At 37.1% G+C, this 13,863-nt stretch overlaps 1 protein-coding gene across 10 annotated transcripts in view; it reads right to left on the reverse strand.

Annotated features, from left to right (window-relative positions):
- DISC1 (DISC1 scaffold protein) overlaps positions 1-13,863 on the reverse strand; it is a 200,414-nt gene that overhangs the window by 111,085 nt on the left and 75,466 nt on the right. For all 10 annotated transcript variants that reach the window (XR_014690915.1, XR_014690916.1, XM_084513139.1 and 7 more), the window contains 2 exons: positions 7,443-7,497; positions 2,842-2,944 (listed from right to left, as the gene is read on the reverse strand). Coding sequence is in view for 8 of the 10 variants with exons in the window: in XM_084513139.1 (XP_084369265.1) it covers positions 2,842-2,944; positions 7,443-7,497 (158 nt within the window). In the remaining 2 variants the exon portion in view is untranslated. The remainder of the gene's footprint in view (positions 1-2,841; positions 2,945-7,442; positions 7,498-13,863) is intronic.

The raw sequence follows: 13,863 nt of genomic DNA on the forward strand, positions 1-13,863 counted from the left end.
TTTTTGGTATACAATGCAATACCTTTCCCCTTCCTTGCCTATTTCAGTATAATTTGTTCCTCATTAAAGTTACACATCTCAGCTTTTTCCTCGCTTCTCCGCAATATCAATTCATGTTTGGTTATATGCCAGAAGTTCATGTTTTTCTTTTAAAATTTCAATACTTCTCTTTACACACACACACATCTAAGGCATCTAACACCCTACTTCATCATTCTTCTGTTTTGCAGTTCCAGACATTTTCATTCTCCAAAGCCTGTATTTTAAATTTTTCCCCCTTTAAAAGAAGAAAAAAGAAAAGTAGCTCACTTATAGGCTTAAAGTCACCAGCTTCCTACAAAGCCAGACTTGAAAACCCCTAATTTTTACAACAAGAAAGAAACCCAGGAAGTGTGGTACAATGTGCTGCATGTCTATACAATTATGTTTCCTAGGGTACTCTAGGAATGGAAGCTAGCCAGCTATGGAAGCTAGCCAGATTCGGAGACATCAATAATTAAGTCTTGATAACCACACATTAAGTCACAAAGCCCTCTTACTGATGTCAATACACACAATTTTAGACAGGGATTATCTGGAACTTTTTTTGATCATAGACGTGTCTCTGTTGTTTTACAGTCCAGTATGCCTCAGACAAACTGCTCTTTGAATATGAGTCCAGACACATTCCTTATTAGCAAGGCAAGGATTGAAAACCAATTTCCAGATGTTCTTGAGAAGGCTTCCACCTACAACCTTATTCTAAGTAAACCACTTGAATACAGAAAAACTTCTGGATGCTTATTTTCCTGAGAAAGCATTTACAGAAGTGAAGCATTCTCTCAATATCACTGGTGCTTTTCATCGTCTATTACATGAGTTAAACAATTTTTGGATTTACTTTTACACGTACTATAGCTAAGAAAGAATTATTCTGTGTGAAAGTATAGGTTAAAATGGCATTACTACGAGATTTTCAGTTGTGAGAGACCCCACAATGTCTCTGGGCAACCTTGCTCCACTGTTCGATCACTCACACAGTAAAAAAAGCATTTGCTTAAGTTCAGGTGGACTTTGATGTGCTTCAATTTGTAGCACCAAATGCCAGGACGTGATAACAGTGGGTGCTTGTTTTTAACAGCTAACTAGTCACAAGATGGAAAGGGGGTGTCAGAGGTTTTCAAATATGTTCATGAAAGATGCTGTATATGAAATTATAAAATGAAAAAAAGCCTACAAATTCTGTTCAGGCAAAATTCCCAGAAAGATAATAAAAGATTTTTGCCTTAGCGACAATTTAAGATTGTACTGTTCACAGTCATTAAAATTCCCTGAAGTAAGAGTTTTTCAGAGTAAGGAAAAAAAAAAGAAATAGCGCTTCTTATCAGTACCAAGAAATAGTACCAACATTTCTTAAAAAGCATGAAAAAGCAATCATAGTCATAGTACTGAGAAAACAATTTATAGAAATACCAGCATTAAATTGTCTCTTGAATTCATCCCTGAAACAAGCAACCTCTTTTAAGAGCTAACAAGTATAAAATATTGTTACGAATGTTTTGGAAGTAGTCCTCAAGTTTTCATTAACTCTCCCAAAGTGTCATACTGAAGTATGTATTTTCTGGCCAACTGCTTCCTGCTGGCAGCATGAAGCAGTTGCATATCCAGTTTGGGGGCTATTTTGTTCTCAATAAAGCCATACAATGGCTGGGGAAAACTTTGACCCCATTTCTGAAAGCAAGAAAATTACCTACATTCAAATAGCCTAAGGGCAGAAAAGGGTGATTATTCAGCTTACCTTGTAGGTGGACACAGAGAATTAAATAGGGTTTCCATTCTAAAAAGAGTCATGAAGAACAAAGAAACTGACCATGCTCAGGACCACTACAAGATCTGGTCTTTAATTTCCTTTAGGATTTTGCTCAAATCTGACATTATCCACTTCTGTCAAACAAACCATGTGACACTGCACATGGTTTCAATTTAAAATCATTCTGTGCACAGTTACAAGATCCTAATATCTAGTTGAGAAGGTAAATGACCATCAGATAGATATAAGACGTCACTCTGACACATATTAAAAATCCCCTAGTTGTTCTTCTTTCTTTAGTGTAACACTGGAATATTTCTTATACCCAAGTCTACATTCCCTTCTCTTCAGCTTCCTCCGAGACGGGTGTCTGGTGGAGAAACATATACGTACACATTTGCAAACAGTTTGCTGAATTAGAAAAGTCACCTCTTCAAACTTAGAGAAAGAACTGCACTTTTTTTTTTTCCTTAGTAAACGTGCACCAGTCCCAAGTAACTGGCATGTAAAACCATTATGAATCAGACTGTAATCACATTTCAGTGTTTTACTGGTTGTAAATAACATGCACGAGTGCTCCAAGAACCAAATTGCTTTTTTGCTGCCAACATTAGTTGTTTAATGATCTGAATAGCAGTAGCAGCCAATTATTTTCCTCTGTTTTAAATGTCATTTACAGCCATATTTGCAATTATTACACCTTTATTATAAATTTATTATGACTCTTAGCTAGAGAGCTCAAACATTTAACTTGTAATGTCCAGGAAAAGCTATTGATAATTATTTACTAATTTCACTTACGGAAAAATATCATGTTCTTTGCCCATTTACTGCCTACCACACAGAATTCTCTTAGCCAGTAGTTTCCATCTGTGGAGAGAGGCCTGAAGCACCTTACAGAAGACGTGACACAGCCTGGTTCTGCCAGACTTGCCATGACTTCAAGGCACCTAGCTAGGTGCAGATCAATGACTTTTCCAAGAAGGCTCAGCTGTGTAAAGGCCTAACACACTACTCATCAGTGTAAGTCCTTCTCATCACTTCAAACTTACCTGATACAGCCAGCATTTTGGCTTCAAGTAGAGCGGGTAGTTGAGTCTCAATATCACTCACTTTCCTCCTCAAAGTACTGCAGAGCTTCTGACTTGTGCAAACCTAGATTGAGGAAGACAGCCATGATATATAATTCATTCATGTAAAAATACAAGGCAATTTAAACGGGGCTTCAAATGTTCTTGGTTTACAGACATGACATAACATCCTACAGCACAGTAAAGAAGCTTAATAAAAAGTGAAGTATTTACAGAAATATCAAAGATGAATCAAGATTTCCAGGCTTTGCCACACATTCTGTTATAAAAGTAGAGAACATTATTAGCATTAGCTACCTGGATGGCAAAGGACATGTTTCACCACTAGATACTGAGGTTTATTTAGAAGAAAGGCCAACTGACACGCTGTACATTTTCAGGTTAGCAGTGATGCCTAGAATGAGTGGAATGTAAATGAGACAGTGTTTGGAGTTTAAGACTTCATAATGCAGAATGCCCAGTGATTTTTATACAGAAGATAGCATGCTACACAACTGGGGAAAAAAAAAAAAAAAAAAAAAAAAACCAGCTGTCATTCTCTAAACAAGCAGTAACAGCTAAACATTGTATTTCGTTTCACCATCAGGAGACACAGCTGAATTCGGTTCAGGTTTCCGACTTTCCCTCTCTCTCTCTTTTGTCTGTTTACCTGGAAGTCCTTCGATCATAACTGCTATTAGAAACATGGAGAGATATAGGGGAGGAAAAAAAAAAAAAGATAAAAAGAAAGGAAGTTCAACTGTTTCTATACTGTAAGTGTATATTACCACCTCAGAATGACCTTGTATATTGTACACAGATCATACAACTACACATTCAAAAGTGTTTGTTCTTACTCCATACTGCATCATTTGCAAAGGAAAGCAAAATGAACAGAGAAATCCATCTCACTAATGCCTATGCTCTTGTTCTGAAGGCAGATATCAAGTAGTTGCTTAGAATTGTAGCTGACACTTGAGAAAACATTGCATTCACTGGAAGCAAGGGCAAAGCAATACTCAGGAAAGAGACAGGCCAGTCGTGAAGAGATGAGATGTGAAATGAAATCTCCAGAGGAAAGTTTCCCTACTCTTCTTGATATTTTTTTCTCAAAAACAAGTGTATATACCATGCATATTAACAAAAGCACAGCTATCACGCTATTTTTTAAGAGCCCTACAGCGATAATGACTAATGTTTGCATAATTATAAGAATTCAGATATGACACTAACTGTAAATCTTAGTAAAAGGTTAATAACCTCTTGCTCTAGCTGACAGCACGTTATAATCATAGATACATCGTGATTTTTTCTTGAGTCAACTATCAACACAACTATCCTCCAAGCAGTAAAGACTTCAGTCTCCCTATTAATTTAAAAACATATTTCTCATCACTTCTTCACCTGTTATAATTTTTCAGTTCCCAGATATTTCACTTTATTTTAGTACCGCCTTCTAAGTGACTTGCCTACTGATATATTTTAAATGTTAAAATAACCCAAACCTGTCAGAGGTGAAAAAACATACCCAAAGAACCCAAAGGCCATTTCTGTCGCACATCTCCAACATAAATCTTAAAGTTTTTAATGACTTCCTTCTAAGCAGTGTTCTCTCTTTAGGGGTACTGAATGGCTCAGTGAATTGCAATTAGATCAGGATCTTTCAGCTCTAGGAAATCTGCATGAATACAGCCCATGCTGGTGGTAACTCAGAGTCATTACCAGTAGACAGCTGTTTGGCAATTATGCAAAATTAGCTGGGAGGAGGTTTAATCAGTTTCTAGTGAACACTGCCCACTTTGTAAGCAGTACTGTCACAGAACGAAGCTTGCTGGCACTCTTTATTAATGGACCAAAGGTAGGGACCAGAGGCCGAAAGGACGTTCCTGTAACTCAGAGATGATTCTTCTGGAACATGAGATAAGCACATTACTGAGCCTCTGCATGTATCTATGTCACAAGCGTTCTGTGGATAAATGAAAAACATTAATCTTCAGAGCTATCACATGGCATAGTTCAACAAAACTAAATGAAACACTGGGCAAGGCAAAATAATTTAACATCCTCTAAACTAATAGCTCTGCTTCTACATTACATCAATTCTACCCTGTGAGCTCCAACTCCTTTAAATTTTTCTAAGTCTTTTATCCTAATAACAGTTACTATTATTCATTACAGTAGCTTATTCAGCCACTGAGGAAAGCTTATTTCTTACCTAACAAAGATGACAAATGCTCACGAACAGCACCCTCACTCGCTCCACTTCAACACGCTATCCTCATCTAACCATCTGCATGTCCAGCACTTAACGCTCGTAACCCCAGCAATGCCCTTGCCTTGTTCCCAGTGACCAGCTCTGCTGCACTCCATCAGACAAGGAGCTCCAGTTCTTTACAGACCAATATTACAGCATCTATTTTAAAAATCCTCTGCAGTGTTTTACTGGTTGGTTGGTTTTGTAGACTTCCAGAAAAAAATAAAAGAAAAAAAAGTCTCTTATTTAGGAATAAATCCTACAAACCTGCTGTTCAGATATATAAACACTCCTCAAGAAGGCAAACTATGTGAAAACAGTAGGATGCTGTTCAGCAAAGGTATGTGAAATCAAGCTGAAAAGAAGCAAAATATCAAATTTACCCATTGTCATCCTTTTCCATCTTGCCAGTGTATGATGTTAATCTAAAGTGGCAGAAACAGGCAGAAGGACACAGACTAAAACACTGAAATTAACTCTTCCTCCAACCATCTCAAGGAAAAAAAAAGAATTTTAAGTAGCCTTCACATTTCTTTATAGACGTAGTTTAGAAAAGACATGGAAATTCTCTTTGCACTGTCTGAAGAAAGGAAGAGTCCGCCTTGATTTCCCATACAGCACAATTTTGCCACGTGCAAAAGCACATATTAATTTCTGAAGAAAAAAATGTGGGTAAGGGGGATTATTCCCTTCACTAACAAAATAATATTAGCTTTTGCAGCCTCAACTGAAAATAACATAGTTAAGGCAGAAAAGGCCACATAAATACTTGCGGTACAGGGGGAATGAAGAAGCCTTTGACAAAGTAGCTTTTTCCCCATACAATAAAAAGGTTTTAAAGACCATCTCTATTCAGATTGAGAAGAAAACAATAAGATGAGATGATTTGAATAAATCAAATAAGAAATGATTTGTAGGAGTCTGATTATCTGCTTCTTATTTGCCTTCTCTAATAAATAAAAGCCATCACACAAGAATGGAATTAAATTAAAATAATATTTTACCTACTGAATATTTAAAGAAACAAATATGCTGTGGAATTCTACCACACAGACTTCTCACTTGCTACCCAATGTTTCAGCTCTTATTTAAAAACTCTTTAGATACTATGGTTATAAAATAAAAATTTAAAATGTACAGGCACACATTTTCAGGGGAAATGGCAAAATCTATAATTTATGTTTTACTTTGCATGTAGCTTGAAACAACAAATCACCCTGAGCTACCAAATCTCTCATTCATTTTATTCATTTCATTCATCTGTAGGTCAATTGCAATCTTTTCCTTGCCGCTTTATTTGTAGTCATTAAAATAAAGGGGGGAGTGTCATATTATAACATCTATACTAATATTTCCCAAGAGGTGTGAATATGCAAAGAATAGAGGAGAATGAACTCAAAATAAAGTAAGAGAGGAGGAAGAGGGAGAGGTATTCAGATGTAGTCAACAGCCTTTTTAACAGTGGATGCTAAAAGTGTTGGGCATAATGATTATGAAGAACAGAGTACAAAGGATAATTTTTCACTAATTTTGGAGAACTATTTCTATTAGAGAATTAGCATTAAAAAAAAAAATATATATTTCCAAGAATGAATTAATTAATGACTAAAAAATAGATATATTTTCCCTTTCCTGTTCCATACATATCTATCAGAATTAGCTAAAATAAATAAACCTCCTTCCTAGAGCACTCCAGAGCAAAGATGCTCTAAGGCACAATGAGCATTTTGTGATAAAAAGGAGAATTCTGTAGTCTTTCTTAGAAGGAGGACCATGAGAAATAAGAGAACTAAAAGAAGAGTGTAACATCTCTGATTAAAACAGAAGTATGACGAATACACCACAACAATTATTTTGGCGTTTTTATGACAGAGTGAGAAATAGATTACTGGTTTATTATTAGTGAAGGAGAGGGAAAAAGAGGAACTATATTAATATTCTTCCTTCACTCCAACCAAACCAGTCAGGTAGGAAAGTAAGAAGCAAGAGGGGGAACATCTATGACCAGAGTCAGCGCTTCATGAAAAGAAAGCAAAGGAGCCTCTTCCTAAATTGAGGCCAGCAACAAGACTGCTCCCTGGCAAACATAAGGCAAGAAACAATAGATTACTCCATCTGCTTCCTTGGAAATAATCTCTGTGGCCTGTCCAAATGTAAGTATCTTTTTATAGAGTGTCTGTTTAGAAACATTTAAATGCAAAATCTGTTCAGAAGAAACACAACAAAACAAACTTTCCAAAATACAGACAATTTATTAAAATGCAAGATATTATCTGCTTCTCTAAATATTTTGAAGAAAAATGAAAACTGATAACTGACGTGTACTTACTTTGGCAGTAGTTTCTTTAATGGACGTGCTGAACGATTGTTCTTTTTCCTGAAGGCTAGAAGGGATTAAAATAAAATAAAACAAAGTTGACCTTCTCTGCTCATCACGGTCTGCTTCACAAGACACATTTTCATATGGAAGCACATAGGCTTTCAGATGACTCATAACAGCACAAAAAGACAAAAATCAAGATAAAATCCATAAATTTCTATCCAACTTCTATCCACTTAATCCCATTTGTTTGCAAACTGATTTATAGAGTAGCTTTACAGTTCTTAATTATCAGGTTATAAAATAAACACATTTCGCCATCTAAACCACAGTGATGATTACTTGTGTAACTATTGTATCTTAGAAGTTCAAAGCAGGGTCCAGGGCTAGCTCTTTGCTAGGCTACCAACCAAACACCTAACAAAAAGGCAGTACTAGCTGAGTTGGCACTCAACTATCCTCTTACAACCCAGTTTCTAACTCTGCCAGGAAAAAAAAAAGGCAGTCATTTGTTCTCATGGTAATTTTAAATATCACTACTCTTTTTCTTTAGTTTAATGAAAACCTGCAAAATATTTGTACCAAATTGATTCGAAATTCATCTGAGATTTTGAGCATAATCTATGCTTATGTTAGCAAATCCAAGATTCTCTTCCATAAACAAAACCACATAAGTTTAGCACTTTATTGAATTTATATTATTGAACATAAAATAACTCTGGGAATTTATTTACAAGCACTAAAGATACGAGTTACATTTTAACAAAGTTCAAAGATTCAAGCCAAATCAAAGGCCAGGAGTGAGTATAGACATTATTCTTGCCACAGTAATAGTTCCCTCCCTCCTATTTTGTAGGTGTACATTTTATACAGTGTTCAGTTACATTATCAGGCACCATTTTCTTTTCCGTATGACACCTCAATTCAGTGTACATGACAGTCAGCACTCCCCATCAGCAGCATTTCAATTCTTCCTTTTAGCTGCATTGTAAAAATTCTCCTCCTTTCACAGCCCAAGAGTGATATTCTTCCTGAATAAAGAACCTTTAATCTATTTCTCAGCCTTTCTTTAGTGTTCATCGCTGAAGTACCCAAACATTTCAGAAACATCACAGGATTTATTTCAATGATACCCTTGCAAGATAAGGCAGCTCTGTATTCATTTTCCAGGTGACAGAAACACAAAGGCGCCGCCATTCAGGATGCACATTAACACCCAGTGCCCACTTCGATGTGCACACAGGCCCTGCTGCCCACCTCTGTGCACTTCAGTTTTTCTTTCTAGAACTTGCTAATTCCTATTTTCCAAGCACAGCACTTACTGAGTTCCTCTTCAAAAGCCAGTACTCTTGTAAATCCTAATGCCAACTTACACCAGGTTGGAGCTGCATTCAGTTAGTGAGACCTACAGGAACTGGGCTGTAATACCCGGCCCAGCTTCACACGGGAAGCAAGACAGACTCAGAGGCAGAATCCAGCTGGCTCGTACATCATTTAATTGCGTTAATGAGGAAGCTAATTGTATTGCTTTCCCTAATGCCCTGCTTCACGGTGCGCACACCTTTTCGGCCTGCAGAACAGCAAGGCCAAGCACCTCATTAACACCACAGCACGCCGGGATCCCTCCAGCTCCAGATGAGGCAGGCCCCTCAGAAATAGCTTATAGCACTGTCAGCTAACGCCTGTGCAAAGCAACAAACACAAATACAGCTGGCCAGCCCCACACAAGTGGTTTAATAACATTTCCCACGTAGTATTCTCCAATTTCTCCCTTAACAACCTCCTCTCCAGCAATACAGGGGCAAAACGCGAAACACTACACGTGAAATTATGCCATTAACAGTGTCCTGCCTGCCTCTGGGCATGCCAGGGGAACAAACTCTTTCGCCATTTCTCTTCTCAGACTGGGGAGCTCCCAGGGACTTTCAGCATCAACCACAAGCAGCGTTGGAGCTGGCCAGGTTACGTAAAAAAGAACCGGGCTTTGTGTACAGATGTCAACTGGGAGCAGCAAGGCTGCAGTGTGTAATTGAATGAATAATGGGTGGCTGACCCAATTGTTCTGAAACTGGCTTATAAAATTCAACTCTAAAGATCCAAGACATAATAAAACGTAAAGTGCAGTTATAGCCAGAAGAACAACAGTATGAAGACGGCACCTCTATTTAACAGACCTCCTCAGTGTGCATTTCCTCTCATCTGTTTATTTTCCTCACAAAAAGCCCCCCTCGCTCCCCAGGTTCACATGATGGTACACTCCCCTGCAGAACTCACATAGCTAACAGCAAGTGAGATCAATTTTTAATTTCTTTTTAAACTATACACCCAAAAGAGCGTTACAAACTGTGATCTAGCTGTAGAGCCCTTATTGCTAACAAGGATGCACAAACCCATGTGGACTTTCAGGTGCAGTGCTGAGTGGGAAAAAAATACCCTCTTTATACTCTTCTTTCTTTTTATTAGCATCTATCAAGTCACTGAAAAATAAATATGGAATCACACACTGCCATTTCAATGAGAGCAGCATTTTAAGAGATAAATTTATATTAATCTGAGCAATATCAGTAAAGAATAACAGCATCAAATAAATTATAGTTCTAACTCAAGCTAGTGATAGGCATTAACCACAGACTGTAATCAGTTACAGCATTCATGCAGGCTCTTACAACTGTATTTTTATTATTTACAGCATGAATTTCACAGTAGTATTTTATTTTGAATCCGTTAGCCTTCAGCATGCTACCGTAGGAATTCCATATCCCTTGTAGGGATTAGTCTATCATATAATTCACACGCAACAATCAAAACTGGGTACAAACCAGTCAGGGTTACCGACTACAAACTGTTTATAACCAAGTTTATTCCCAGGCTTTCTTCTTCTGCCACAAAACACTGTCACAGAGAAGCCCCTCACAAGCTTTCCAATTAACTGACAGGCTAATGCTCCAGCTGACCCGCAACAGAAACCATGCGGTCAATACCGATTCATTCTACCAACAAAGGGTTTTAACAGCCACGATCTGTTACATGTGACTTGAACCAGAAATACTATTTTCTTTTACCAGTACCCTGGAGCATTATATTTCATTTTAAGAGGGGTATGCTGTCTGCTTAGAAGTTGCTTTACTTACGACTATCCAGGGAAAACGGCTTTAAAAAGAGCTCCTTAGAATAACACTGAATTCTTGCCTGGGAAGAAGGCCGCAGTTTTGATTCATTGCTATTCTTCTCTGGCAGAACAGCTAATCAAGAATCTGACTGCTTGTCCTCACAGTCGCTGCAATCTATTATAAGGACCATTTGCAAGTTACTTCTCAAATTCAATATAAGCCAACTCCATCGCCGAGAATGTAAAGTTCTTGACCTGACTGATAGGAGGACTAGAATAAGACAGGAATTCAATTAACGCAAATTTAAATGACTAAATGTAGGAAAAGAAAGGTTATTAACACTTGCAGAACTGACAGCAATCTATACATCATATGCAATTTTCTCATTCATGCAGATAGCCATATAGGCTATTTAAATTGTTTGCAATGATTTACACACATTAGGATCCTAATGAGGAGAGAAGAAAAGCAATGTAGACTTGCTACATCATTGGATCTCGTTGTATACATATCAGACCAGAACAGGAAAGCAGAAGCTAAGGAATTACCCTTTTTGGATGATAAATGAAGTAACACATTGGCAAAACATGGACTTCAGCTGAAGAACTGCAGGAGGATATGGGAATATTACACATACAGGACCTGAGGCTGACTTGGCATGTAATAACAGACTATGTGAAAAATTTTAAGACCCAACTACTTCAAGCAAGCCAGTGTCTTGTAAGTATCTCATTTTAGTGACCTTGAGGAACACAGATATTGAGTATGTCGAATTGTAATAATATAGTTGGAAACTGCTGAGATAATGCTCACAGTCAGAAATGGTGTGCAGGCAAAAAAAAAAAAAAAAAAAAAGGCAATGATTCAGAGATTCAGAATAATAGGGGATAGCGAAGGCACACTGGGAATTGAGTGGTCTGGTCACTCTACCACATGCTTCCTACATGACCAGAGAAGACATTAAATGTTATTATATGACAGTAAGTATTTAAAAAGCCTTTTAAAGAATATTCTAAGAAGCTATGATTTACACGCAGGAACTGCAGATACTATGGAAGTAGCTTTGTTCAGAGGAAGGCTGAGTAGCACAATACTGGGAAGAATGGCTTTCTACTAAAGGAAGGCATGTTTCTGAATTTCTTTCCTTCCACTTTGCTAGTATACTTCCCTTCACATATGAGACTATTGTCTACTCATGTTTGGCTTCCTAAGAAAAAATTCAAAGAATGAAAATGGGCAAAGGCAAGTCATGCTGATCTCTACATTCAAGATATATAAATATATACAGAAACAGTTCCTGTATTAATGACAAAATATACGTACATTGACAAAAAATGTAGTCAGAATGCAGTCTCTATAACCGCACAAAAGAACGTGCTACATGTGGTATCAGTATAAATAAATAACTAAATTCTATACTGGAAATTCTTATTTTCATAAAGAAACTGAGCAAGCATCTCTGACCTAAGCCTGCAGAGACTGAAAGACAAAGGGTGCCCTTTACAGCAAGTATTCTTCCTTACATTACTGCCACCTAACAGACTATTCTAGGTCCTGCTATTTCACTTTCTAGCTCCATAGCATATTACAGTCAGCAAAAACCATATTTCAATTCCTTTAAATCCAGATACAAGTCATAACAATTTAAAATTACTTCTATTCAGGTCATACGTGTATGAGAAAGCATAATGGGCTGAATCTCAATTCATATGAATATGAATTCCCTCCTAAATAAAACAATTATTAAGGAGTATTTTCATGATTATCAGCAAATTCAAACAGTTTACAGTGTTGTTTGAATTTGGCCTTTGAGTAGTAAGACTGCCCGATAATCGATCAATAACCCAATACAGCCTGCAGAGAGCGTGACTTTTCTAACTTGAAGTTTCCTAACAGAATGCCTTCTCAGATTCTGAAGTAACAAAAAGCTGTGCTCTCTCAGAAGATCAAAATACACCAACCAAGCCCTATACTTGTAATCTTTATTCTAGCAGCAAACAGAAACTGACCTTCCAAAAAGCCTTTGTCCAGACCTTTGTAAAATCAGAAGTGTTACTCAAGGAACATTTGGTGTAAACATCTACCACAGCCTACATCAAGGCAAAAATCCAACAAAAATCCACCTGAAATTTTAAGTCTGGGTACATCAGTGGGCCTTTAAGGAATAAATCCACCATATAAAAATCAAATCAAATGATCAATAACTTTCTTGTACTTTTACGGTTCCCTTGATGTGCATATCTCAGACGGCTTTGAAGACAAGTCAGAAAAAAATAAAAAAGGGAGGTTTTGAGCAAAACTGTACTTAACAAGAGGCAGCTTTACCCTAGGCAGGTACAACTAGAATTGAAAGAAAGAATAAGAAAATGTACTGAAGTTTTCTTGAGAAAAATTAAGAAAAATTAACAGTCATTATTACAGAAACCACATGCAGATTTTTACCAGGACAAGACCTACAGGGGTGTTTCTGGTCCTGTGCTTCTGCCCAATTAAGAAGTTTCAGAACTAGATTGCTTTAAGTATACTACAGTGAAACAGCACTATGTTATATATTTATCCTTCTTTTTTTTAAACACTCCACCACAAAGTTTGAGTCTACTCAATCAAGACACTGGATGACAAGTTCATCTTCATTCTGTGTGATCTGTTCATAAACCTGACTTGCTACACATCTGGATGTTACCATAGGAGAAAAGCAATATGTCAGCCAAACATATAACTTCCTTTTCAACTTTGTGCAATGATCCACAGGCCTTTGAACAACAGGATATACACATAGCATATCTCGAGATTGGGAAACAGAATCCTCCCTGAAATGTAGGTCAGAGTTTTCCAAATAAACTCTGATTTTTCCTTAGATATACAGACCATGGAAAACTTCTATAAGAAGACAGAGCTGGTTAAACATTGATAAAAATGCAGAATTTCTGCTGGACTGAATAGTGAAAATCCAATTTCTCTATCTAAATCTGTTGGTGCTGTTGAGGTGTGGACTTTGACACGAAATAGAAGGAGAGAAAAGTGTTTAATTCATACTGAAGAGGAAATTTGTGGCAGTTACAAGGAATAGTCACCTGAATAAGAAGTAAAACACAAAGTGTCACCTTGGAAAGTTTCCAACCTCAAAAATTAATCTGATTTGAGACAAAAATTATCAAGAGATGTACTCCAAGGTATAGGAGCATTGGACCTTCTGCACATTTCAATCTGCAGAGTTCTCCAAGGCATATGGCATATGAATGAGAATCCAAAATTATTCACCTAACTCTGAAACATCAGAGTTGGTTTTGCTCCAGCAATTTGCTGTTCTACCTACTATT

Source organism: Aythya ferina, assembly GCF_964211825.1.
Source record: "Aythya ferina genome assembly, chromosome: 3".
Taxonomy (NCBI): Eukaryota; Metazoa; Chordata; class Aves; order Anseriformes; family Anatidae; genus Aythya; species Aythya ferina.